Source organism: Cebidichthys violaceus, unplaced genomic scaffold (genome assembly GCF_023349555.1).
Source record: "Cebidichthys violaceus isolate CVI_PGR_0920_01 unplaced genomic scaffold, fCebVio1.0.p SCAF_14, whole genome shotgun sequence".
In the NCBI taxonomy this organism is placed as follows: domain Eukaryota; kingdom Metazoa; phylum Chordata; class Actinopteri; order Perciformes; family Stichaeidae; genus Cebidichthys; species Cebidichthys violaceus.
In genome coordinates this window covers 759,829-787,557 of record NW_027176307.1, presented here as the reverse complement: position 1 = coordinate 787,557, position 27,729 = coordinate 759,829, and the positions used below count along the sequence as shown (strand labels likewise).

General features: G+C 41.0%; 1 protein-coding gene across 1 annotated transcript in view; it reads right to left on the bottom strand.

The window, feature by feature from the left end:
• lama2 (laminin, alpha 2) overlaps nt 1–27,729 on the bottom strand; it is a 145,915-nt gene that overhangs the window by 105,867 nt on the left and 12,319 nt on the right. The window contains exons 4-14 of the mRNA XM_068709206.1: nt 22,249–22,300; nt 21,380–21,570; nt 17,179–17,358; nt 16,421–16,510; nt 13,133–13,250; nt 11,213–11,391; nt 11,020–11,119; nt 10,503–10,560; nt 9,423–9,525; nt 9,119–9,259; nt 6,208–6,372 (exon numbers count right to left, since the gene is read on the bottom strand). Coding sequence (XP_068565307.1) covers nt 6,208–6,372; nt 9,119–9,259; nt 9,423–9,525; nt 10,503–10,560; nt 11,020–11,119; nt 11,213–11,391; nt 13,133–13,250; nt 16,421–16,510; nt 17,179–17,358; nt 21,380–21,570; nt 22,249–22,300 — 1,377 coding nt within the window. The remainder of the gene's footprint in view (nt 1–6,207; nt 6,373–9,118; nt 9,260–9,422; nt 9,526–10,502; nt 10,561–11,019; nt 11,120–11,212; nt 11,392–13,132; nt 13,251–16,420; nt 16,511–17,178; nt 17,359–21,379; nt 21,571–22,248; nt 22,301–27,729) is intronic.

The following is a 27,729-nucleotide window of genomic DNA, read 5'->3' as shown; positions in this document are numbered from 1 at the left end:
TGAGCGCAGTAACCTTGAGGCAAATTGTACTTTCAGATGTTCTCCTGATGTAAAGGGACACTGTGTCCACGAGGTTGTTCGCTATCCGTGGCATCCATTGTAATGCGCCATTTGACATCGGAAGGAGAGCCCAATCTGAAGGTGGAACAACGGCGCAACAGTCCCGCCTTGAATAGGCTGTGTGATTTCTGATTTCTTTGTTTGTTTTCTTACATACGTTGACTTAGTATTCCTCAGCAGTTTCCCCAGGCTGGGAGAATGTTTTGGCAGCTGTGGTATGGTCCTGCTTGCACATGGTAGAGGTTGAAGTACTTGCTTTGGACCTTAGAACAACCCAGAGCCAACGGGTCCTCTTTAGCTGTTTGCAGTGTGTTTGGTTGCGGGTCAGTCAGGGGGTATGAACCCTGAGTGGGTGCCGGCAGACAGGAATGAGGCTGATCAGTTGTCGGCGGGACGCTCTGCATGGGGTTTGCCCTCAGATGAAGGTTTGGAGTGACAGGCTCTTAGTGCCTTAAGAGAATCGGAGGGGCAATAAGTGGAGGGCTGATGTTTTTGATTAGGCCCATAGACACATACATACAGTTGTGCACATGCATTAATTTCCCCCTCATGTACTTATTGGTGAGGTTTGACGATGATTTGATGAGGATTTAGTAAAGCCACTTTGGTTCAGGTTACTGTCTGCATTTTTTTTCTTTTTGAGGCAGTTATGTGCAGCACTATGACATGATAATCATGCCTGCTGGTGGCAGAGAGGTTAGCTGGACTGAAACTCTGGACGCACGTCGCATCCAGGAAGATGACTGAGAGCAGCTCACTCATTTGCTTCCAGTCTCCAAGAGCCGATCAATTATTGTTCTGCACTCCCACGGCTCGCTGGCTCTTGAAAGTCAACTCCAGCAGCTCGCTGTGCATCAGACTTTAAGGGACAAACAATGGCAAAATGACACCCTATATTCAATACAGTCGGTGCAGATCCACCTCCGAGGCTAAGATTAGACATCATGCTAATTGTGTGACTGTAAACACAAAACCACAAGTCTCTATCAGCCTCCACACACTGCCAGGTTGGACTTTTTTGGAAATTAAACAAATTGCTTTACAGCACAATGTAAGCTTTATGGCACAAACCCGGACTCATCTACTTCACACACTTTGACAGTTAGCAAGATCTGTTCCCGAGAAAAAACAGAAGAATGCAACAATTTTTACAAAAAAAAAAAAATCTTAATTTCCATACACAGGCAGTACATGAAATATTTAGTTTTACATTAATTCTGTTTTTGTAATGAAAGCATCAGTGAATCACAATTGCAATGATCATGTGTGTTGTATTACTGGAAGTGAAACCCAGGTGTAATGATTTTCTTTTCTTTTTTTTCTAAGTCACAGGATTGCTGTGTGGAGCTTTGCGCACACTTTCCAGGAAATGAAATGTGTGTGACACCAAATTATTTGGTTGATGAAAACTGGAACAAATCCACTGTGATTGATGTAAAAGGCACTTTTTCAGCCATGTAAGTGAAGAAAAAAGAGAAGACGGAGGGAGGGAGAGAAGAAAGTGAGGAAACGGGAGGGGAAATCCATCTCATGCAATCAAGAGCAGATTAGGAGTGGCACTATACACAAACTCCTCTACACACACTTTCTCTCTCATAAGTCACAGCTCAGCTGCTTGGTAAAAGCTGATGTTCCTCTTGTGTATTTGGCAAAAAAAAAGAAAAAAATGGAGAATTTTCTTCCACAGAAGTATTTTACAGAAACACTTTCAAGACTTCAGATTTAATCAATCACAACTTTGAGGCGTCAACCTCTATAACCAAGGTGAAACCAGGACATTTTTCGAAACACAATTCGGCCTCAAGCTTACACCTGTAGCATGTTCTCCTTGTAAAGGACGAAATAGAAGACGAGACAGACCAGAAAAGTGAAAAATGGCGGAGGCAGAGTTAGAGAAGGAGCGAGGATTAAATGTAACACAAGCTTGAGCTGTGTGTTTGTGTGCGTCTGTCAAGCCTCAACATATTTTGAGATTTCTTTCATCAGCTGTCGGCAGAGGATGTGTCTCCTCTTTCGATGTTCATCCATCATCCCCTTTATCTCCCTGCTTCAACCTCCCCGTCCGCTCTCTTTCACTCCATCCTTGTCACTCTTTCTCCGAATGTTGAGCATTTCTTGTTTTTGAGCATTTTATCTGACTGTGAATCTGTTGGTAAATCTGGGTACAAGATGGATACAAGGAGGTTAAGACTTGACTGCTTTTGAAGGCTGACAAAGTTGCTGGTAGTCAATAGTTTCTTTGGTTAATTAACGTCTTCACTTCTGACTGGATAGCTGTTTGAAAAAAAGTTTACACACACGGCATTTTTTCTCCGAAATATCTGGTCAGTGTGGTTCTACGACATTTGGACCATCAATGTTTCACCATTTTTTTATGCCGCAGTAGTAGTTTCAAGATGAACTGAAAATATTTTTCCACTTCTCAACGGGTGAGGTCAGCACGGTCCGCCCGGGGGATTCGCTCGGCTGGTCAAGGACGGCAGCTTTGTGTGGGAGGATCCCCTCGTGGGTCCATCTACCCGGCGTTGGCCCTCGCCATGCGCATTTCCGCCGCGACCAGCTCTAGTTTCGGGTTGGAAAAGCCCGGGCTGAAAGTGGCTTGAGGCACCGGCACCCCTCTCTCAGACTTCGATGCTTCGGGGGGGGGGGGGGCTTATGGACTTGGACTTTGAGTTCACTGTGCATTCTCTCCCAACTCGTCAAATACCGTCTCTCTCTGCGGGGAGAGTCTTATTTACCGTGCTTTGTGGTTGGGACCATTTTTTTGTCATCACCATTCATAGCTATACAACCAATGTGGTGATGATCTCATTGTTTACTAGATCACAATATTGTTTACAAGAGCACAAAGTTCTTAATAGATCTATCCTCATAATTTTGCTCTCAAAGTGCACCAGATTGATGCATTTCACCTCAAATGTACAAGACTTTGCCACTAAAGTCTCACATCATCCTGTGGGAAACACTTCTAATAATACTTAATGAAACTTAAAATAAAAAGAACGTGGCTCTAATGCTGCTTCACAATTAGTACAATCTAATGACACTTTAAAAAACAGTACAATTAAAAAGCTTCTCATGCACAACCAAAGTAAACTGACACTCTGAGCAAACTCCATCTGCTGATGAAGATCATGTGATAGGCTGGCAAAAGCTCCAGAACATCTACTGATCGGCCCTTGAGGTGAGGTTATTTTGTCAACTGTTGTTTCCGAGGTCAAGAATAAACGTTAAGGAAGAAGTACTAAAAGTGCTCAGAACAAATAGTAGATATATCTTACAAGTAGTAACAAGAAATTTTTGAGTAAAAAAAAAGAGAAAATGCTTAAAACTGGGAATATCAATGTGTTGCCTTCTGTTAACTTACAGTATATATTAATAAGAGCTGATTTAAATGTGACTGTTTGAGTTTGGAGCCAGTTAAAAGTGTATTCCCAAAAGATAACAGTCTTAAAGTAAAAGTGTCACCAAAATAGTTTGAAAACAAGTTTTAAACATGCAGCGTATTTCATAAAAAATAACACTACACTCTCACAGTTGCTACATCATGAGTTTATATTTGGCTCTTCACGCTGATCCCTACTTATCTGCACTCCGCTGCCAAGTAAACCAGAAAATATTCTTTTAACAGAGCAAGCTTTAAAAATAGTAATGGCAATCCTTTTCCCTATTACCTACACAGGCAATAAAAGACCCAATGAGCATCAGTGGAACATGCTTCTGGACCAATGAGCATCCACAGAGCGCACTAATGGGCCAATGAGCATCTCTGGCAATAATCGTACAGGAAGTCATGCGCGAGAATTAAGAACGTTAATACACACATTCATATTCTTATACATCCACTGCTAGCTTGTCATTACACACAGGGCCTGTCACTTCCAATGATACACACTAACACGACAGACCACACTGTGTGTGTGTGTGTGTGTGTGTGTGTGTGTGTGTGTGTGTGTGTGTGTGTGTGTGTGTGTGTGTGTGTGTAAAAGAGTTGCATAGTCAAATCACATGGAGCATCTATCTCTGTAACGCGATCAGAGATTGAAGCAATGAATCGCTTTTTCATACAGTCCTCGCACACCGCTCCTAGCGATCTCACACACAGACATGTGTGTGCACATACGCAAATACACACGCATACATATACACACACACACACACACACACACACAAACACACAGTGGTAATTTGTTTGTTTCCCATGTTTGGAGGCATTCGGTTCTGCTCCGCTGTCCCTAATGCCTCCAAAACACATCATTATCTGACTTATATAGGCCTGGGAGTGTGTGTGACGGTTCGTGTGTACGAGTATGTGTTTGACTGAGAATTTGTGTTTCTGTTTGTGTGTGCGCATGTGTGTGTGTGTGTGTGTGTGTGTGTGTGTGTGTGTGTGTGTGTGTGTGTGTGTGCGCTAAGAGAAAAACAGTTGATTATCGAGTTCAACAGGCGAAACACTGTTTACCCTGAGAGACACAAAGCGAGCGAGGGAGATACGGAAAAAAAGAGAGAAGAAAGCTTGGGGGAAGTAGAGGGAGATGATTTAGGAACAGGGAGGTGAAAAATGGGAGTCCTGGAGAGACGGAGTGAGAGTTAGAGAAGCAGACCAATGAAAAGAAGCAGGGATGGAGGGATGGTTAGAGGGAGGGGGGGGGGAGGGAGGGAGGGATCAGACAAAGAAGTGAGATGACAAGCTAGGCCTGCAGGGTGCAAAGTAATGAAATTCTGTGGTATATTCCTCTAAGCCATGACACCCAGACAAACATCACAGTCAGTCTGTTGTTGTAGTGGGGCAACAACTCGACTTCAGAAACATGGACTGCAGCTATTTGCCAGCTGGAGTGATAAAGTCTAATCATGGCCACAGAAAACCGCAGAGCAAATTCAAACGGTCGACATTAGCAAGAGCAGATACGGAGAAGCAGGGCTGGGAGGGAGGGAGGTGAACATCTCAGCAGGATACTTTCTCACCAGTATCACATCCAGAGCGGTTTACTTTTAGATCTTAATATGGATGGATGGTGTAGCGTTTTCATATTTGTGTCAACGCGGTTGTAAGAATTAAATGGTGGGGAGTGCTAATGTCGCGATGTGAGCCGGTTAGCAGAAAAATACTCGGACAGTCAGATAACACATTATTAATGTAATCAGATTGTAATAACACGGAACACAACCGCTCAACTGATTTACTATTGTGACCTTGTGCAGTCTGACTGTTGGTGCAACACCTTTGCAATAATAATGAAAACGGCAAAAAAAGGTTTCATTCTCATCATATCAGGTCCAAAGCAGTCGCCATTGAAATTGCCCTTTACAGTAACATATTGAGTAGTTAGGACATTTTTTTGTATGCCACCTTATCAATATGCATTGTACACTAGACACAATATATTCAAATCATACTTTCTATGGGATGACAGTGATGTCATCTACAGGGAATGGAAGCAACCATATCTGACGAATCTAATACAATCCAGCGTCTGAAAACACATTATGTTTGAAAAGAGTTGAGGCTGTGTTAGTGAGGTGTTACTCAACTGTGTAGTTATCTTTTAAACATCGCTATGTGTAGGGGTGAAGAATACATTCAAATCATATCGCGATATGGCCAATATGGTGCAATATTTGTTAAAGGCAAAATGTGTGTCAAAATACCGCTCTAAATGAAATATTGTCTTTCACTGAATGCTATGCATGTAGTTGGTTTTTTTTATATAGTTGTAATACTGTTAAACACCCTGGTAGTGGTAGAAGTTGTTGTAACCTCACCAACTACAGTAATAATCACAGGAGTAATTAACTGAGTGAAATATAATTTGCTTTGTCTCTTCATATTCCTGAGTTGTCAGCGTAGGTCTCAACTGTGCAGGAACATTTACACATGAAAAACTGTGAAAATAAAATGAAGGCAATCAAAATAAAAACCCATCCTTGATTACTGTGCCTTGAACTCATACAATTACAAACTGTCGAGTACAGTACAACTGCTAAATGTCCACTGAATGTGAAGTGAAGTGAAGAAGGATAGAAGCATTGCTCAATGGGTTTTTGTAAACGGGAAAGCATTATTGTCTCAAAGCAAATATTTAAACCATTTCCATTTTTCGGTTTTGGAGAGAGTCTCGGTACGAGTGTGTATCTGCATCTAACCTTGTTTCCCAGGTATAGACCAGGTGCGTTCCAGTAGTAGGCGGAGCCAAGATCATTCACAACGTCTGAGTGTCGGACGCTGAGGTACGGAGGTGTCTGTCTGTGAACGGACCACACTCTTCCTCCTGTTTCTCCAAGCAGGTGCCAGCCGGTCAGAGTGGTTTCCTACGAGACACGATTCAGAAAAGAAGTAGTTCAAGATTTACTCTCAGCTCCGTCTACTGAGAAAACAACCGTTTTCATTCATTCCCTGTTGCAGAAAAGTGTCGGCTTCGACGAGGAGTTAGCTTTCAACTTGTTATGGCAGGTTTTCAGCAACACTAAAAGTGAGTCAGGTAGAGATGTAAAACATAGTTATCAAGGATACAATTTATTTGAATGTTGGAAACAATTTCAGTGAGATTTTTTTTCGAAAGTATTTTCAGAGAGTTTCAAACAGAACTGACCGTCATGCTTAAATTTAGATTAATGCTTGTCGAGCACAAAAGCTGTGTTCACTGTCAGCAGATCAGTCACATTTGACGGTGAACATATTGATGCGAGTTAGTCAAATTCAATGTGGAGAGAATTTAAAACCTGACAAGCTTTACTCATGATGCTCAACTGGTGTTCATGCTTTGCTGCTGCCTTTGACAAAGTACTGGCTGTTTAAGTAGATGTGTCGCTCTTCTATCTGCATTTCTCCAGTTCTGTAACCCACATTTGACATCTCTCAGTTTGTGCACTTTGTGTTTCCAGAATCATCCGGAATCACCATCTATATATACACTGTATATATAAACCTAAACTTGAATTCACCTTGTTTTTTAAGCCCCACAAATCTAAACTGACTGTCTCAAATATGACTAATATTCACTTCTGTAACAGTGTTTTTTTTATGGTTGTGCCAGAATAGCTTTTTCATTCTTAAAATACTAAAATGTTTTCTACAATTTAAGGTCCCGATCGATCGAAATGAAAGGTTAAGTCAAGAAAAAGGTCAACATTTGTTCAAAGGTTTTGTACAAAAGTCACATTTCAACCAGGAAGTCGTGCAACTGACACCTAGAAAGAGAGTTTTCTTTCTCAAATCATGAAGGAGTGTGTGTGTGTGTGTGTGTGTGTGTGTGTGTGTGTGTGTGTGTGTGTGTGTGTGTGTGTGCGTGAGACAGCCAGACACACATCTGTCGTTGCAATTAACCTGACCTTGGCTTCCCCTTTTGAACGAACACACACACACACACACGCACACACACACATATACACACACACACACACAAACACACACTATCGGTGTCTAAATCAGAGCTGTCATCCTGTCAACGTCTCCTCTCCCCTCCTCTCCCACCCCGCCTGTCAGTCAAAAACTGTTTTCCTCTTTTCACCTCTCTCCTCCTCCTTGGCTCTTGTCGTGTCTCCACCCGTCGTCTTACCAGTCTTGTCCTCCCTCCTTCTCTTTTTTCTTCTCTCACCCCTTTCCGACCCATTTTCACCCTTTTCTCTCAATTGCACCGTATTCAATCCACACGCATGTTTATTTGGTAAAGATTTGTCTTAGCTTTTACACGTAATACTCTATTGCTACTCACTACTGCCTTTAAAGTTTGCTATTCAAAAAACTCTGTGACAGATTTTTACATTTTTTTTTATTTTGTGTCTTGTGTCAGATGTTTTCTGCACCTGGAGGATATTTATCAAACTGGTGCACCAGTGTGGAAGAGCAGTTTTCCTGTCAACTGAGAAACTTCTTTTTGGTAATCAGTGAAGTGATTATTTTCCCTTTATGCATATGTATGTACACAAGCATATCAAATAATTGCAATTAAATGAAGTTCCCTGCAGTTTCTGAGGGTCAGTTTTGTGCTTGATATTGTCCACCACTAGAAATCATCAGTGTATTCAAGAAACATATTAGTACCGTCAACTAAAAGCCATGCCTCTTTTGCGGAACAGTTTATTTTCCAGCACAGAATGGTTATGTTCTGTAGTACGGTGTAGCACAGCTACAGTAAAAGATTCTCTTTAAAGGTCAACAGTGTGAAGACCATGCCATATTGGCTTGAAGAAGCTATTCACAACCAGCGGGCCTCAGAGCGCCACCTAGTGTGCCGAGGAGATACTGCCAAATGGTTGGATGAAATTAAAAATAGAAATAAAAATGTAATTTATCTATATCTAAATGTGCACAAGAATTCACATGAATACAACACGTCATGTCAAAATGCTTAATCTCACGGACCAGTTAAGTTTGAATATCACCACGGCTACCACGGCACATCATCGGGGACAAACGTGTTTTGCCACTGTTAGCCAGCTCAAAAGACATCCGCCAACACTGTGCCAGTAAGAGTTTTGTTTAACAATCAGAAGTGGGCCTTAAGTCACAAACGGTAGAGAACCCATTGGTTAAAGGCAAAAATGTATTGTAAATAATAAGATTCAACCAGTCTTACTTCAATCTCGCAAGCAGACCTGCTAAAAACATTTTTTTCTGCTTGAAAAGTCCCCATTTTAAATGTGTTCATGACCGTAAGGGACACATCACATCAAGTGTGCATTATAATTTGTGTCATGTACATATTATTCACTGGTAACTCTTTCAGGATAAAAATTCTGTGGTGGATAGGAAGTGATGCAATTACAATGTCTAGCATCAAATGTGGTTTGTTTGGATAAAAAGAGGAATAACTAGGTTGTTAGCTGAAAGCAAAAATAGACGATGTGACGTTTACATCATCTTCATGGATTGAAATATACTTTGATTCACAATAAGAACTTTTGTGGCTATGTTTATATGTAAAGCCCACATAAAGAGACATCCTAATTGACTTACAGAGAAGACGTGTGTGTGTGTGTGTGTGTGTGTGTGTGTGTGTGTGTGTGTGTGTGTGTGTGTGTGTGTGTGTGTGTGTGTGTGTGTAACATTGCCTACGTTGTGATATGTCCATGTAGAGGCAGAGCACTGACTGGAAACGCCCATACAGGAGCACTTCTCGCAGCCACGTCGATTGTCACCTTGGAGGTTATAGAATCCCAGTTTACAGCGGTCACAGTTTTCTCCTTCCACGTTTTCCTGCAGGAGAAAAAGACAGGGGAGAACAAAGAGGCAGCGGTTTATGAGCTGCCCTCACACTGGCGTTATGAGCACAAAGCATGTTATTGCAGTGTTAATGTGGTGAAAATAATGATGACGGGGCTAGAAAGGTTAGCACATTAAAGTGTGTGAGTGCGTGTACCTTGCACACGCAGGGTGTTATGCACGGGTCATCGTTGGAGCTTCCTTCCACACTGCAGTTACAGCGCTGGCAGGACGGGAAGCCCATATAACCAACTGCACACCTGGAGACAAATGAGTTTAATAACAATATTAAAGATGAAGGCGATGAGTATTAAAGAGGCCTTCCTGTCACCAGAAGGTCACAGGTCAATGCTCCTAACAACCGCTGTGTGCATCCCGGGTCACACCCTGAACCATTAGTTTGTAGCGAACAGATGACCTCGCACCAGGGGTGACATGCATGTATGTACAATCTCAGAGGAAATATGCTGTATGAAAGAAACAACTCTCTAATTAGGAGAGAAAGTGAGCTGAAGCAAAGTCTATTAAAGGGCATTTTAGGAAGTGATTTTCAAGAAGACGCTCATGCAGCTGGTCTGATCTGAGTGCAGGTCATTAAAAAGTATGGGGGGAAAGTTGTATCAGCTTTTAAATTAGATTAGATTACATTAAACCTGAATGAGACCCACAGGGAAGTTGAGTCGTTGCAGTGGGGGGAAAAAATAAATACTACAAACAAGCAATTATAGCAATAAGAGATAATGATAATACAATGAGTAATTTAAGATGAAGCACCTTGTTGACAGATTTACAGGTCGGACAAAAAAAGCTCTTCCTACTGTTGTTTGTGTTCCTTTTGATTCACAGGTTTTAACCTCAAATTTGGAAAAACAAGACTTTCTCTTGATGATATCAGGCTTCCTTCAGGTCCATTAGAAATAAAAGTACGCAAAATATCAAAGAAATAATATCCAAGTTGTAAATCAAAAAAGCAAATGAAACAGTATGTCTGGCATTTATACCGAGTCCATTAATTCAGCGACATCTTTACATTATAAGGTACAAAACCAAGTGTGTGTGTGTGATAATAAGTATCATCAAAGATCTCAATGGAAACTTTCTGGCAATTTCCAAACACTGATTGGAACAGACATCCGAAAGGTTCTGCACACCTGTCACAATATATCTGTCTCTTTTTTCTATACGTGTGTGTGTGTGTGTGTGTGTGTGTGTGTGTGTGCGCATGTGTGTCTCTCACCTGTCACATCGCAGACCCCCAAAACCCTCTTTGCACCGGCATGACCCCGCTGGCTGAACTGTCGATCAAACACGCACAAAACACACACACACACACACACACACACACACACATATTTTTTTAAAACAACAGCGCGAGTGAAACAGAACGGGTATCTCTTTGAAGTGGCTGCACCTAAAATAGCTCCTCATTCTAGACACAAAAAAAACATTAAAAACACAAAGAGGAGTAAAATTATCTCTAATATAAATAGTTGTTCTGTTCTGCCAAAGGCAGTTTTCAATAACAGAAACTTCTGTGCGCACAGCTGAACTTGACAAACCCCAACCCCATAGGAAATCAGGCAGGACTGAATCGATGAAACGTTGGGAGTTATTGAAGTTGAGGTTATTTTTAAAATTAATTAAAACATGTAACATGTGCTTGCATTCACTGAAAGCCTCTGTACGTGTCTACTATTTCAAAATGAACGAGACTGATACACAAAAGGACAGACAGAAAAGGTATATTTGCATACTGGGCGTAGCCTTGCTTGAATCGGCGACACATGATTGGCTGATGGCACCGGGTGAGTCACATGTGCAGGGGATGCAGGGGTCCTCCTCCTCAGCACTCACCTGGCCGGGGGAAGACAACAATCATTTTTGCGCACACTCCCTTAATCATAACGAATTTCAAACAAGGCCCAGGTGCACGCATATGTGACGTACCCCAGCGGGTCTGTAGAACCCATCGACACATGTCTGACAGTTGATTCCAGCTGTGTTGTCGCGGCAACCGATACAGACTCCACCGCCACTGTTTTGACCTTGGATGTTCAGGCTGAGCGACAGATCTGAGACTGTCTGATTAAAGGAGCACTCGTCTGCCTTACCGTGGCAGTTACACTCTGAAAACACACACACACACACACACACACACACACACACACACACACATACACAAAGAGTTGACACTGTAATTGATAGGATTGTTGAGCCCTGCCCCCACCCTCTCTATCAAAATACTGAAAAGAAGACAAGCGGCGGGTTTGAAAGGCATGTTGTTGTTTTGTTTTTTTTAAATCGCCAAAATTACACCACTTATCGTAACATGTGGAGTGCCCATTTGTTCCAATATTGGTCACACTTAAGGGCACTTGGGAAAATGTATAGATTCCATTTGTTTCTGTTTTTATGAATAAATGATCAAAGAAATTCAACAAGCATTTTTTTCCCTTCTTTTTTATATGATATTATTATATAAAGTTATACTGAACAAAATACATTTTGAGTTCTCTCTACTTCTCACTATAACTGTGCTGTCTCCATGGAGGTGCAGGACTTCTATATTGAGGCCACAGTAAGTAAAATGTGACAGGAGCAACAAAAAAAAAATGGAAACTGCTTGGGTTTCCGAGGTTTAATCTATTTACTTCTTCAAAACAGGAGTTTAGAAAACATCAAAGCCGGTTTTGAAGACAGTACCCTAAGGTTCAAACACTGACCATGAGCAGCATACTCTCTCAACAGTCCAGAAAGAGAAAAAAGAGGGTTTTAGCTTGTCCTCATCATTTCTCACAGTATGGTTGTGAGCTGGGAGCCTAGCATTAGTCTTCTACTCACTGAGCACACCGTCTACATTTCAGAAAGCAAAGTGTTGTTCTACAAAGTCATTGTGGAAACAATTTTTAAAAAAGTGTTCCAGAACAAGAATGGCCAGTTTGAGTAGCAGATCGATCAATAGGAAGGGTCATCGGATCCGAGGTTTGTGAAACCATGAGGAGGGATTGTGCCTCTCTGGAAAGTTACAGTATGATGACAGTTCTGTTTGGTGCAATAACAGTGGTGGAAATAATATGTTCAAATGCCTCTTTTTTATCTCCAGAACATTTCAGGGCCCTTCTCCAGGTCTGATCTCAGACTTGGCACTGCTGACTTGTAAAACTGTGTGCTGCTGCTGGGCTTCCCCCTATGCCTGACTTCAGATCAGGGTTGTCCATTTCCCGCATTAGGTCACTTTTTTACAATGACTGTCAACCAGGCTGATTAATGCTGCTGCATTCCCAACTTCACCCTTGTTCAGCGCTGAGACAGTCGGGTCCTGAATGGGCTGAATCTGCCACTGTTGGGTTCCTTTACTATTGTAGTCTTGTTGTGTCAGGGACAAGGCAGAAGCAATTGTTATCAGGCCACGAAGACTACAGAGCCTGTTATCTCCAACAGGCTACACCTTGTAGCCCGTGTAAAATAAAATGAAGATTACATGTTGTAAGCCTAGTGTTATGATGACAGGTGGAAGCCTCTAACCTCATCGCTCTGCTGCTACATGGTTGATGAAGGTTAATGGATGCAAAGGTGACTTTTGATGGCTCTGTACAGTCTTATGAGCGAGCGAGCTCATTCTGTAAGGCCAGAGTTCGTATTCACTGTAGGAGGGTTGTGGTAATACATTATCACAATTGTGGTGTGTGGGTACATATGCTACGTTACAGTAAACGTACAGTGGGCGCCTACAGTACCAACAGAACTCTGGAGGAAAACTTCCAAGTCGGGAAAGTTTAAAAAGTGACTGATGGTTTCCGGCTAAGTAGGAATTATGGGTAGTGGTGTGTACGTTAAGTGTGTAGTTTGTCGTTGTGTTTCTCTTACTCTCGCAGACATGTCGGGTGAGGAAGGTTCCTGCCATCCAGGGCTGCTGGTGGTAACCAGGGCAACAACGGTCACAGCTCTCCCCGCATGTGTTGTGTTCACATTCACAGCTAAACTTCTACACACGCACACACACACACACACACACACACACACACACACACACACACACACACACACACACACACATATAAATGCATGAAAAAAAGTTTCACAGATTTGTCAATTAAACAGACATGAGCAACTGTGGTTAAATAAATGGATCGTCTGCTAGCTGGAACGCGCTAACAAACTGAGTCATGGTCAAATTGGAATTCCAGTGTAGCCACAATCTGTCAGATGTCTGGTGAAGGAAACACATCTACATCTCAAAATGTTGGGCCTTCGCTTGATTTTAATTGAGATCAATCCTTCCTACAATTGGAAGGATGAAGGCATTCCTACAGGCACGGATGTAGCAGACAGAGATTTCCTCCTGTGCTTTGTCGATATTTGTTGTACACAATGTGAATATACATACTGTAACTAATAACATTTCTGTATCTAACATACAAAGGCTAACCGCATATTTTAGATATGGAAAATATACACATTTAACATCCAAGGACTACTGAACCCAGTCGACAGTCGTTGTATGATAAATATGTCGGTAGGATGAGGGTTAAACATTTAGGTTACCAACCAGCTCTCTTTAAATCTTGGGTAGGTAAGATAGAGTTTTCAAAATGATCCAACCAAAGAACAGCCAGCCCAGTGTTGCCAACTCTTATCCAAGGACATTACATTACGGTCATTTAGCATTTTATCCAAAGCGGCTTACAATTCAGTATCTATCTATATACCGTAGACGCAGCTACGGGAGCAATTTTGGGGTTAAGTATCTTGCTCAAGGACACATTGACACATAGTAGAGCAGGAGCCGGGGATCGAACCGCCAACACTCTGATTGTAAGACAGCCCTGCTCTCCGCTTATCCACAGTCACCCCAAGGAAAGGACAGCTATCAGCACTAGCTCCAAAACTCGCTAAATCTAGTGAGAAAGTCGGCTGGTCTGCAACACCGTGAGCCCGTCCCCTCAGGCCTCATTCCGAAGCCACCCCCCAAATTATCATTATGAACTAGAGATGTACCAATTGCAAAGTCCTGATAAATTAAGGCTCCAGACTAACATTTTTCACCACCGTCCCAACAAATAATTTCAACCAGTCAGTGTAAACCGTCAACAATTCTAAATGTTATCCTTTTACTTTGTTATTGTCGTCTATAGTGGTTATTTGCATTAAATACACAATAAAAATGATAAGTAAATAAATGGTTGTATATTTAAATACTAGTGTTGAATAAAAAATTCTCAGTTTTCACTGCTTAATGCTAGTCTTTTAAAAAAAATTTAAATATTATTTAGCAATGAAAACAACTCCTTCAAAGACTATTGAAGTTTCTCGCCAAAAACTAAATTTAACAAGATAACGTTTGAACACATCATTATATATATATATGTTATAATTTACCTTTGCCCAATACTCATTTTTACCAAGTAGAGCTTGAGTGCATCACAATGAAAGTCAATGCAACCTCTGTTAACGTTAGTTGTGAAAACGGAGGGCTGCAAAGCAGCAATTATCAATATGCTTGACCTATTGAAAGCCTATCAAACAACAACGGATTCACAGGAGAGCCAACGTCAATGAAAGAACTTGGTTCACTTTCCAGATTGTCAGTCGGTAGCAAATGGGTTCACTATAAGTCTCCCAGGAGAGAAATAAATTCAAAACTAAACATGTTTCAGGAAATTTGCCAACTTTAAGGTTCAGTAATTCAATTTAGGACTTTCTGTAAATTGGTTGATGTGAAAAGGGTGCCAGATTTAACTGAGAGGAGAGTAGTACAATACCACAGCGAGAGCCAAGTTTGGATTTGTTGGCACGATGGAATTTGCCCCTTTTATCTGAGACACAACGCTTCGGGCTGTCTTTGTACCGAGCATGCATCTGAACAAATGTTCTGTAGACGATCATCAACAAATCATCTCACAGGTCTCCACCTTTTCTGCTTCCTGAACGTCTGCCCAGGACTTTGCTGCATAGAAGGACATGAACTCGTATCAAAGTAAAGGAGCTAAATGTCTTTTGGGAACAGAGCAGTAGAGAAAATCTCTACAAAATTGTAGCTCTGATATATAACAGAGCTATACATACTAATTACGTGCAGAAAAGCATTTAAAAGTAGGTGATCTCAAATTCAAACTACATTGTTCTGCTTACATTTGAACCCTAAAATCAAACATATGTTCTCAGACAGTGTTTTAAAGATTTTGTCCTTTTAATCACTTTTAAAGGAAGCGACCAATTTTAGTACATGTCCTTACAGCAAGAATACAAAGTTAAAGAGAATTGAAACTTGCTTAACTCAAAAAGTCGAGTGCGTTCATTTTTATGAGACGACCTAATCCTGGATGTTTGAGCATGAAAACACTGTTAAATCAAAACGATTCAACATTTGGTATTTGGTATTACTGTACCAGCAAGTTTGAAATCTCAGCAGATTCATTTCTTACTGTATTAAAAGTGTATGTAATGTATGGAAACAGGTTAGAATGCTATAATATGCTTTGGAAAATATTTAGCAGCAACATTTTTTGCAAAAAAATCTTCATAATTGGTTTGTCTTTTGCAGTTCATTTCAAATACACCTTCAATACGGCCTGTAGAGATGGAACAGAATATAAAAGAAAAAGAAACTGGAGCTCTTTACACATCAGTGACATAACTTATTGTCAATGACATCATCACCAGGGGACCAGACACCAATGTCACATCTGAGTTAGTCTTCGTGGTTCAGCCTCAGGACATGTAAAGGACACAAGACTCTGTGTGTGTGTGTGTGTGTGTGTGTGTGTGTGTGTGTGTGTGTGTGTGTGTGTGTGTGTGTGTGTGTGTAGTGAGCGAGACAGAGAAAGATCAGGTGTCTGGTATCAAACACTCCACTGTTTGAAGTGACACGTGAGACAACAGTTCACTGTGTCACCTGTGTCCCCTGCAGACAGCACAGCCAGGCACGCACACACACACACACACACACACACACACACACACACACACACACACACACACACACACACACACACACACACACACACTGAGAGTTTGATACAGGGCGGTAGATAAAAAGCTGGTGCCCGAGGGCGGCCTTTGCGGTCTTTGCCCCTGTTCAACAGTATGGAGGAGCTCCATTACTCTCTGTATCTCTCAGTCCACTACTGAGAGATACAGAGTTAAGTATTTTACCTTTGTATCAGTGTTGAGTGGACAAGCTTTGGCGTGGCCGTAACAGATACACATCCCTCCAATTGAGATGTCCTTAATGGAGTAGTAGTACTGAAAAGAGAGAGAGGATGAGAACACATTATAATCAGTGAGACAGCGTTAAATAGCATATCAGCGGTTTAAGCGTCAGAATTACAAGACTCATATCAGTGATGGTTACACTTGATAAAGGATATCCTGAAGTAACAAATGCACCTAACAGTGCAGGTTTCAGTGGTGCTGGCCTTGTGCTGACTATCGGGAGCAATATGGGGTTCGGTGTGCAAGGACACTTTGACATGCGGACAGGAGGAGCTGGGAATTGACCCGCTCAGCCTCCAGAACTACAGATCATCGTCACAGGAGTTATACGCCTAAATAAACAATTTATTATGACAAATTAACAACGATAGTAACACATTTTATTTCTATTTGTACATGAATAGTTAAGGTTTTATTAAGTCACTGCTAAGACTTAGTATCTTGTAACATTGAGTCAAATGTATGATTAAGTATCTGATGAATTATGAAATCAAACGTATGCGATGGCATAGACCTATTAATTATTAGGCTTGGTAATAGATGCAAATATTAGACTTGGTTTATTGTTGTTCTGACTTAAGTCACTCATTAAAACATTACTTTGACATAAACGCTTCATTTTGTCCTGGACCTATTTGTCATTTTCCTGGCAAATATTTATAATATCCAAAAAGAACAAAAGAGAAATGGAGCCTCACCCGTCTCGTCACGATGAGATCGATATCTTTCGGATCATGGAGTGCCAGAGTCATGAGGTCGGCGTTCAGCGTTCTGATTCGCTGAAACACCAACCTGATGTAGCGGGCGGAGGTGAAGTTCAGGAGGGTCGGGGATGGGTCAGCTGCACTGGGCCGGCCATTGATCAAAGACGTGTGGATCTGCAGACACACAGACAGACAGACAGACAGACAGACAGACAGACAGACAGACAGACGGGTAAGTACTGACAAGTAAAAGCAGAGATAAACTGAGACAAACATTAAAGGGGCTTGTCGATTTTTGAAGTGGCAGATGGTGGAGGTGGAGTCAGAAGCTTCCTCAGTGGAGCCAGAGAACCAATATAAAATACAGATCAGATGGAGGAGAAGGATGAGTAGCAACAACCTTTTTGTAACAGGAAGAACACATTTGTTATGAAATTCAAAAATGATTTGCATAAGAAACAAATAGCTTTGTTCGAATGCACATTTCATTATCTCGTTATATAACTGAAGTTCATAAACATGCTTAAAGAAACACATTTGAACATGGCTGGGGCAATAAAGAAGAATATGTGTGTTTCTGTGGTGCCCAAAGACAACAGTTTACAGCTGGACCAAAAGAATCAACAGATACAGCCTGCAGCCTCACGACAAGCTGCTTCCTGACAGTGGAGACCAGCCACAGGCGAACCTCTTTAAACACATTCTGCATTCATGTGCAACGGGACAAGATTTTGGTATCGGTTGTGGTTTCCGTTTGTAGTCCGAGTGGTATTAACCAATCACGTTTGAGCAGGCTTTGGTTGAATGCAGGTAAACGGCCCATGTGGAGAGCAAAACAGGCGAAACAGATTGGCCGAAATGCAATCTCAGGACCAATCTCCCATCGTCCAACAAGCCTTTTTTTGGTTAAAAATTAGCTTGTACAACGTCATCTCCTAACTCCAACTCCAGCCTTGCATCGTAGGCTACTTTTCAGATTGTAAACAATGAGCAGCGCACGGAACCGAAAGTCTTGGCCTGGATATCTGCTGGCTACACCCTAACCCCAAAAATATAGTCCATTGCCCTCACAGACTTCAGTCCTCAGACTTATCACTGATGGCTTCTGAGATTGGTTATTGGCTACCTGGAACCAACCTACTGCTCAGGTAAACATAGGATGAACAAGACTGATACAAAGCATTTAAAATAATACACAAGAACTACAACAACAACAAAGAATACATTTCAGATTCCTCTTTTACTGCGGGCACACACAATATATCACAATGTGACAGCCCTCAGGCAATCACTGTTTAGAGGACCTGATCGTGCACACCTGGGCGCTCTCTCCTTTCCTTTTGTAAAGGATGGTCCAGTGTATCCTTTGCTAAAGGAGTTAAGAAAGGAATGGAAGGATTTGACCAGTTCTATCATGGCTGCCACTTAGATACTTCTGGGTCATTCCACTCAGTTAGGAACCTTCCTGAAGAAAAAAAACTATTGAACCCTGATTTCACTAGAACTTATTGAGCAGGTGATCTGCACGAACAGATGTGACAATACAACTTAAACAATCTCGTTAAGGGACATCAAGGTGTCCCGATATCATAAAATAACCAATGAGGCAGTTAAAGATTACCATCATGCAAAACTAGGCTTCTATCCACAGAGCGTGTTGCTTTTCTGCATCAGGGCCCCTCATACAGTAACATGGACACTTTTAATTTGGTCAAACAAAGAAACTGACATGTTGGATTTTAATTGCCTTGCTCTACCTTTGAATTATAGAGGAATAAGCATGAATTTGTATTCGGCATCACCAATAATCAACGGGCAGCCACAAGACTAGAAGTGTGAGGTCCTGTCTGCCTGCCTGTCTGTCCATCTGTCTGTCTCACTAATGTGGCCAAAAGCAACATTTGTGATCTGCAAAAAAGTCTTACAGAGTGGGCTGACCGTGTGTGAGAGAGTGTGCGTGTGTGTGTGTGTGTGTGTGTGTGTGTGTAAAGGGGGAACACTTGATGGGTGCAAGCAGCACACTTGGAAGTAGCGAAGGAGATGGTTGTGTACGTGTGCGTGGGTGTGTGTGTGTGTGTGTGTGTGTGTGTGTGTGTGTGTGTGTGTGTGTGTGATGAGTGGTGGGGTGACATTGTGAATGTGTGTGCGATGCTGTGACACATCGCCTACGACTCATTATGGTTTCACTGTGATCAGACGGATAGGGAGCTGTCAACCACACACACACACACACACACACACACACACACACACACACACACACAGTACATACACACATTCAGACACCTCCGTCGTTGCTTGCAGCTCTTGACATCTCCCAGCTCGCACCCCCTCTAGCGCTCCCCGTAGGACAGAGACACACAAGACGAAACACTGAACACATGCATACAGGCGACACACACACACACACACACACACACACACACACACACACACACACACACACACACACACACGCACAACAGCACCCATGTAAATGCGTATACATATTCAGACAGGCATCTACAATTAGTGGCCTGTGTGGGAGATGTAGATGCGTGATTAGCTTGTTTTCACTGCATGTGTGTGTGTGTGTGTGTGTGTGTGTGTGTGTGTGTGTGTGTGTGTGTGTGTGTGTGTGTGTGTGTGTGTGTGTGTGTGTGTTCCACAGTCCTCTTCCTCTTCATTAATGTCAGTAATAGCAGGCTTGCCCCTCTGTTCTTACTGGATGCAATCCCAAAGTTAGCTGATCAAAGCACCACAGCAGTAAACAGTGGTGTGAACACGTGCGTGTCGGTGTGCGTGTCTTCCAACGGTGATTTAAACTATATTAATGGTATAATAAACAAGCTCTGATCTACTTATTAACTTGAAAACTGACATGTAGCATTTCCATATCTTTTTAATGAGAGCTGATACAAACATTCTACTTTCTTTTCCATTTTATATTATATTTGTGTTGATTGTATACAGTTTGATGTAGTGTTGTGAGTTCATATTTCTGCTTATTATTCGTGTCCGTCTACTGTAAGACTGTAGCAACATCTCCTCTCGTTCCAAACTCTGTTTCTCCCTTCCAGAGCCGCTGCCCTCGGCCCTTTACGACACTCCCTGTGACCTCACCATCCCCGGCCTGCACACCCACCGTAGCCCTCATTCCTCCTAATCAGTCACTTAGGATGTACACCGGTCCACAACATCTCTTTCCCACATCATCTTATTCACCTCCTGGACATAACGTTCCAGCCTTTGCCCTGCCTTCCTGCTTTGGATTTATTTTTTTTCCTGCACTCCTACCAGCTCCCTTTTTGGATTTGTTGGCCTTGTCTTACTGCTTACCTGTTTTGTGTACTTGCCTGTTACACAATGCTGTACTAACACAATAATACAGGCATATTGCATTTGCAGGCATATTGTTTTAGCAAGTCAACCCAGCAATTCTAACACCGTTACCTAAACTCTATTTCTGTGTAATGTAATTAAGTACATCTATTCAAGTACTGCCCTTAAGTACAATTTTTGTCATACTTGTACTTTATTTGACTATTTCCAATTCATGCTACTCTAAACGTCTACTCAAATACATTTCAGAGGTACATATTGTTCTTTTTATTCATCTACATGTATTTGCTACTTATGACTTGTAGTTACTTTGTACATTAACAAACACATGACTTGCTTATATGATATGATGCAGTACTATAGGCTGTTAATAATCTACCCAGTAGTATACAAAGAATGTTAAATTGACTCCACTGTAATCAATGGCAACATTTAAATGACAATAAAAGCATTCATTAGTGTTAAAAAACAGAATAGCATAATATTCAGCCATTCTGCATGATGAGCACTTTTACTTTTGATACTTTAAGTCTATTTTGCTGATAATTCCTATGTACTTTTACTTAAGTAACATTTTGAATGTAGGACTGCTGCTAGATTCAACCTGACCCAGTTTAACCCAACTCATCCTAGATCAACCCAGCTCAACCCAATCAAACTCAAAACTCGACATACCACAAACCTCTATTTAGTCTAACACAATGAAATGTAAGTAGACCTAGCATAATGCAAATCATTGTACTCTACACACCCCATCAAAATGTTCCAACCTAACCAAACCCACTCCATCCCAACCTGAGTCAACCCAACCCACTGGCGCCATCCAAATCCACCCAAAACCCAAACCCAACTCTACTAATGATCACAGTGTTACCTCTCCGTTCTCCAGAGGGTGAATCTTTGAATAGTAAGATGTGCAGATAACTTCGTCATCTCTGGTGTAGGATGGAGTTCCAGTCCGTGGGTTAATGTTGAACCTTGTCAGGCACTCTGTGTCTGTGATTGCGTAGTACTGCCAGGGATCAAAGGTCACACCATCTATTGAACGCTCCAAGACCCAATTACCTGTGGACAAAAATATTGGTGAGGAATATAATGATGAAAAGCTTAAAACGTGTGATGTGGAGAAAAGATCAATAAGAAATTATGATAGGCATCCAAGATTGTGCTTAGGTCACCCTACTTAAAATACATAGAAAATTGACAGAACATTCAATTCCATTGAATTTTTCAAAAAGCTTCAACTAAAACTGTGATATTACACCTAGATTGATTAAATGTAAAGTGAGGACAGTTCAGTTGATGGAAAAAACAAATAGGAAAATTACGAGACATGGTTCCTCTCCAACACTGTTAGTTAAGGAAAATGCTGCTTAGCTTGCAGCACAGCTGCATAGTGAATGAAGAAGACGGTTACTTAGAGCAAAGCACAGCAACATGTACAGACATTAAGTTCAGGATCTTGATGTATTGGATGCTGAGGTTTTAAACTTAAAGAAAAATAAAGCACATAATGACTATTAAAAATTTTAAAGAAGAAATGAAATTCATTGGATGGAATCTGAAGCTGTCAAATTACTATTTGTGGGAGGATTATGGAGTCAAAAGGCTTTAATATCTGTATTTAACCATTCATATAAGACAAATACTGAAAATAAGTCTCTAGCTGTCATTTTAATCACATAGTTGGTGTTATGTTAACACCTGAATACCTGAATACAAACTATGAAGCAGAATGCTGACCTGGGCGAGGTGAGTTGGCTGCCTTCAGGATCATATAGGCGATCTGGAAAACCTGGAAAATACAGAGAGGATAGAATGAATGAAAAGTAGTTTTACATATAAAACACAGGTACCAGCGGAAAAAAACTTTCACTGATCACACTTTGTTTTTTTCATTTCAATGCTCAATGTACAGCCATTATCATAGCAGAGGTAACAATTGTTCTAGCTGTCACCTACGTTTTATTGGACTGCTGATACAAAATTGAGTTCTCATCAGTAGATTTCTTTTTTGACAACTTTCAGCAAAACAAATAAATGGACCGTTTAAAGCAGAGGTCTTCAACAGGGGGCCCACGACCCCTAGGGGGTCCGCGGAGGTACTGCAGGGGGTCGGCAAAATTTTTGGTTGGTTAGACAAATTTTTTAGTTTAAAAAAAAAAAAATTAATCTGTCCATTATTTTAATAGTTCAGCATTGTATGCACTATAACAGGTACGTTTATGCATGGCAGTGGCACTAATAGGCCATCACTCATTTTTGTTTCCACATTAATGTTTAAAATAAAAACGTCAATTTGAATAGCTTGTATGCAGGATTATCATACAAGGTGTGTTCATAAATGGCAGTGGCACGGCCACCCTACTCCCTGTACCTTACACATGTTTAAAATAAAAACATGAATATATGAACCTGTGTATTATTTGAATAGCTTAGTATTGAATGCACAATAACAAGGTATGTTATTAACATGGCACAAGGCCCAGTTTAATATAAAACACAATTTTATACAATATACTGTATATAGTAGGGGGTCCCTGCTCCATCTCTCTATCAGTTTGGGGGTCCTTGGCCTGAAAAACGTTGGTTTAGACCCCTGGTTTGAAGGAATTAGCATGGTTTAAACTCCCTTTACAAACGCAGATATTCACACAGATATTATAGCTGTTGTCTGAAATCACTCCCTTGTTTTCTCACTCTCTACTGTACATATAGAAGACGCTGTTGTTTTTTCTATAGTGAGCAGTTACTTGAGATTTTGGACACTAACAAATCATTTTGGGTCATCGCTGACAGACGTAATGCCGCACAACTGCAGCACATTGCATTGTGGGATTGTCTCAGAAAGCTTTTGTTCAGTTACATAGGCTGTACATACAGTAGAGGGCATTGATGTTTTTTAATGTTCAGCTTTTTAATATTAGAATTGAAAACTGATTGTCAATAAAGACCGACTTTCCTTCAGTTTGATCACCACCTAGACAGACATACAGACACAAACATTGGATGTGGGTCAAATGCTGACTCCCTGTCTCTCTCCACCACCCTGTCTTTCACCCCATCCTTTCTCTCAAAGTATATCTCTTTTTCTTCTCGTGATGTGGGAAGCAGTGTCACATTGCAGCAATTAGAATAGGGAGAAAGCTACTGTGTGTGTGTGAGTGAGAGAGAGAAAGTGTATTTCAGGGTAACCTTATAGCAGTCATTCAAACCCCCTACAAAGAGTCAATGTTACTTGTATTCCCACCGAGGTCGGATGGTGTGTGTGTGCGTGTGTGTGTGTGTGTGTGTGTGTGTGTGTGTGTGTGTGTGTGTGTGTGTGTGTGTGTGTGTGTGTGTGTGTGTAAAAGACCTCTCAGCAGTATCTTGTAATATAGTGACAGCTTTGGGACAGCTCCAGCAGCTAAACATAGATGAACACAGCTAACTAATGCAATGTACCTGTGTGTGTGTGTGTGTGTGTGTGTGTGTGTGTGTGTGTGTGTGTGTGTGTGTGTGTGTGTGTGTGTGTGTGTAGGTTTGCAGTGTCACATTCTATATTTTGATCAGATTTGGGATCAGACGAGAGATTTCTTTTGCCTCTAAAGCTCGACACAGCATCACCAAATGAACACATTGATAACTGGCCTGCAAGAAATCACAGAGCTCATTAATAAATGTTTATCTTGCATCTGTGACATTTAATGCCTGGTAAGTTTACGATGAGTCCACATCATGACTCATTAACAGACTATATTATCCGCCTTAGGTCTATCATTTAATTGGCAAGAGTTATTTTACTCATCTTTTATTTTTTTCTGCTGGTTCGGGAAATTTCAGCTTAAACTATAAACTCAAACTCGCATGGTGTCTGCAAGTTTCATCAGGTTACATTTGAGACCTTGCTAATGCAGGTTAGAATGAAGCACATGAAATGTTATCTCACTGGTGAAAGAAGGCATACCTCACTAAATAAATGAATACAAAATGTGAAATCTAAAACTGAATTTGCACAATAATACAGAATGATTAATGTAGTTCAGTCATCTTGCTTAGAGGACATATTGAATTTCAAGTCCAAATTAATTCAGAATTGGTCTTTTGCTTTTGGAAGTCAAAAATGATGCCAATGCGATTTTTTATTAAATATTCATATTCTTTATTTTATAATACATGTTTGATGGTAGCCTGTATCAGGAATTCTCCTTTCGCCTTCAAGCCTGGAAGTGGGTGATTCGTATATGTCTTTTATTGACAGCTGAGCTCACTGAATAATTTGATAATTTCTATTTTGCACATTATAGACGTGTTGTTATTGCAGAGGAGTTGAGCAAATTATTCACAAGTCTATAAAAGCTACAAAATTGTGTTTATCTCCAGATATGACAAGCATCTACTGTTTTTACATCCCACCAGTGAATTGAATACTCCAAACCAAACAAATGAATATTAATTTCCAAAGAGTTCTCAAGCATTTTATGTGAGCAATCTTACACATTTAACAGGAAATAGTCACGATATGCCAGGGAATGACTTTATGCACATATTGGAGCGTAGCAGCCAAATGCGCACTTAAAATGTTTATTTTAATGCTCAATCAGTCCATTTAAGCCCCGTGTCCAGTATGGCTGGGTTGCCCACAATCAAATGGACTGTGAAGAATCCATTTTGTCTGAGCGTGATTTGGAAACACAGTGACAGTGGTTTTACTGAACAGCTGGTGTTTACAGGCCATTCACATGGCAACGTGTTCAAATTTATCTGGCCAGATAAACTGGCATCAAACCCCAATTCCAGTTAGTACTGCAGCTAATTAGAGCAGAGTTTGCACACAAAAACACTAAAGACAGATCAGAAACAAAGTGGAAAACGATCAGAATGAGAGAAAAACAATTGAAAACGTGACAAAAAAAAAACCCAGCATAAAGCTGAATTCTTTTGACTTTTGGGATTTAGACCGAAACAAACACTGACACACAGGTGGATATGCAGTCAGAGCAACAGACCTGGTATGCAGTCTCGTTAAAATTTACTGTCACTTCAAGAGAAAATGTGTTAACATCTCACTGGACTAATAAAGTTGCTTTTGGCCCAGTTCTAATACGCGTGAATCATCCAGCCTCCCCGACTGCCACGCTCAGTGCAGGCAAACAAGCCGGAGATATTCACTGGAGCCACACAGTCATCTCGTCGAAAGATCGCTGTGCTTTTCCACTGAGCTGCCACTAAAAACAACTTAAGGAGATGCTGCAGTGTTTTGAATGACAGTCTCTTGACAGATCTGCAAGAAACACATTAGAATAAAGTTCAATTTTTAACCAAATTGCAGTAAAAAAAATAATATATATATATATATATATATATATATATATATATATATGTATAAAAAACAGACAAATGATTGTGTTTTTCACATTGGCTTAAAGAGAGGAGCGGCTGCAGTGGAGTGCAGCATATATAGACAACGGCCTCTGGATAAATCTGAGAAATGTCCTGGTGTGTAAAAGCCAATCGAGACCTATTCTCTTTAAGTCTGCCTCTCTGTCTGAACTGCCAGAAACACAGTTACACACACAAGTAGAACAAATGCACACACAAACACGCTCGCTCACAGACTTGGTCGTAATTTAGCCTTAAGCTTTTTAAATAGGCTTTAGTCCGCACAAAACACCAGATGCTGCAATCTCTCCCACATTCTTGCTTTGGCCCGAGCTACTGTCAAACACAGACCAACAAAGTTTCATTGGGTATAGCAGATGTTACATATACCTTCTCTCTGTTATGAATAAAGATTTTTTTTTTTCTGGCGCTAAAAGCTCTGACCATATTTGTCTCATGTTCCTAATTATTTTTTGAAAGTACAAAGTAAAGCAAGACTTTATCTAAGTTTAAAATATGTTTCCTATGGCAGTTTACATTGGGAAATGTTTAGCACACAAAATGTCTCATATAAGATGTAGATGCCATTTTCATCCAAGCATAAAAATATGCTATTAAGCTGTAACCATGATAGGTAAAGGTTCACTGAGTCCTCATATCGACTGATTTCTAGAACCGGGGGACTCAAGCATCTGCCTTATTAAGGTGTCCTTGAGCAGGACTCTAGACTGCGGTGAATTGGAATGTGATGAGAGTTGAGGTTTAAAGCTGCAACATTCAGTGATCTGGATATTCTAATCAATGTAAATGAATAGCATAGTACTGCCATAGGGCGGTTTATCGGTCTGTTTGTTCATGTCCAACCATGCGCCTGAAAAAGGGATTTTTAACGATGTTTGCGTCATTTTGAGGCGCGTAAAACTCCCTGTAATGTAGTTAATGTTGAAATGGGTGAGGCTAATTGTGACAAAGCAGTTACAGCAAGTCAGTCAAACGAACAACAGCAATGGAGGAAAGTATCAAGAAGAGACAGAGCAGTGCTGAAAGAAGCAGAACTTCCCTATAGGAGCAACAAATCATTGACACGACATGTGAACTCCAATTATTTCTCCTTATATGGTTTTTCTTGTTGTCTCTTTAAAGAGCTGCTAACTATAAGGTCAGTATCGTCATCTTCTCAATGCCCCGTGTCGTCATATGTTTAGAAATTGTCCCCGTTCCATCTGGAAGGAATGGTGCAATACACGACATTATATGAGCATTAATATCGCAGCAAACAATTATTTGCTGTGTAAAGATACAGTGAAGGAATGCCTGAGTTGCTTTCCCTCTGTATGTGTTGTTATCCGTGGCTGCTCGCGCCTGCTTCGACTGCATGTTAGTGCACGTGAGCGTGACCCGCTGGCTAGCTCAGGCAGGTAAAGCAGACCTGCTTGAACACTGTTAGCTCTGCCAACGCGCTTGCCGTAGTTTGCACTGTTAGCCCTGTTAGCATTTCATGTATTTTGTGTAGAAAATAAGTTGTTATGGCTTCATATAATATATAAATATGTAATCTATACATTTGTTATATTGTTTTTTTCTCCTGAATGTGCAAAACAAGCCGAACCGTGACCCCCAAAAAAAAGCTGCAATCCGTGGGCTTGAGGAAGCGCTGCACCACTCGCATGCTGCGGTATTTAAGAGCTGTGGATAATGACAGCACTTTGACTGACAGCCTCTTTCAGGTCCCCAATCACTCTGCCAGGTTCTGCTCCCGCCCCCAGAGAGCAGAGCGGGCGCATGATTTGACCACGACGAACAAACTGTCCATCAATAAAACTGGCTGCTGCATTTCCATAATAACTGCAATTTAACCTCTGA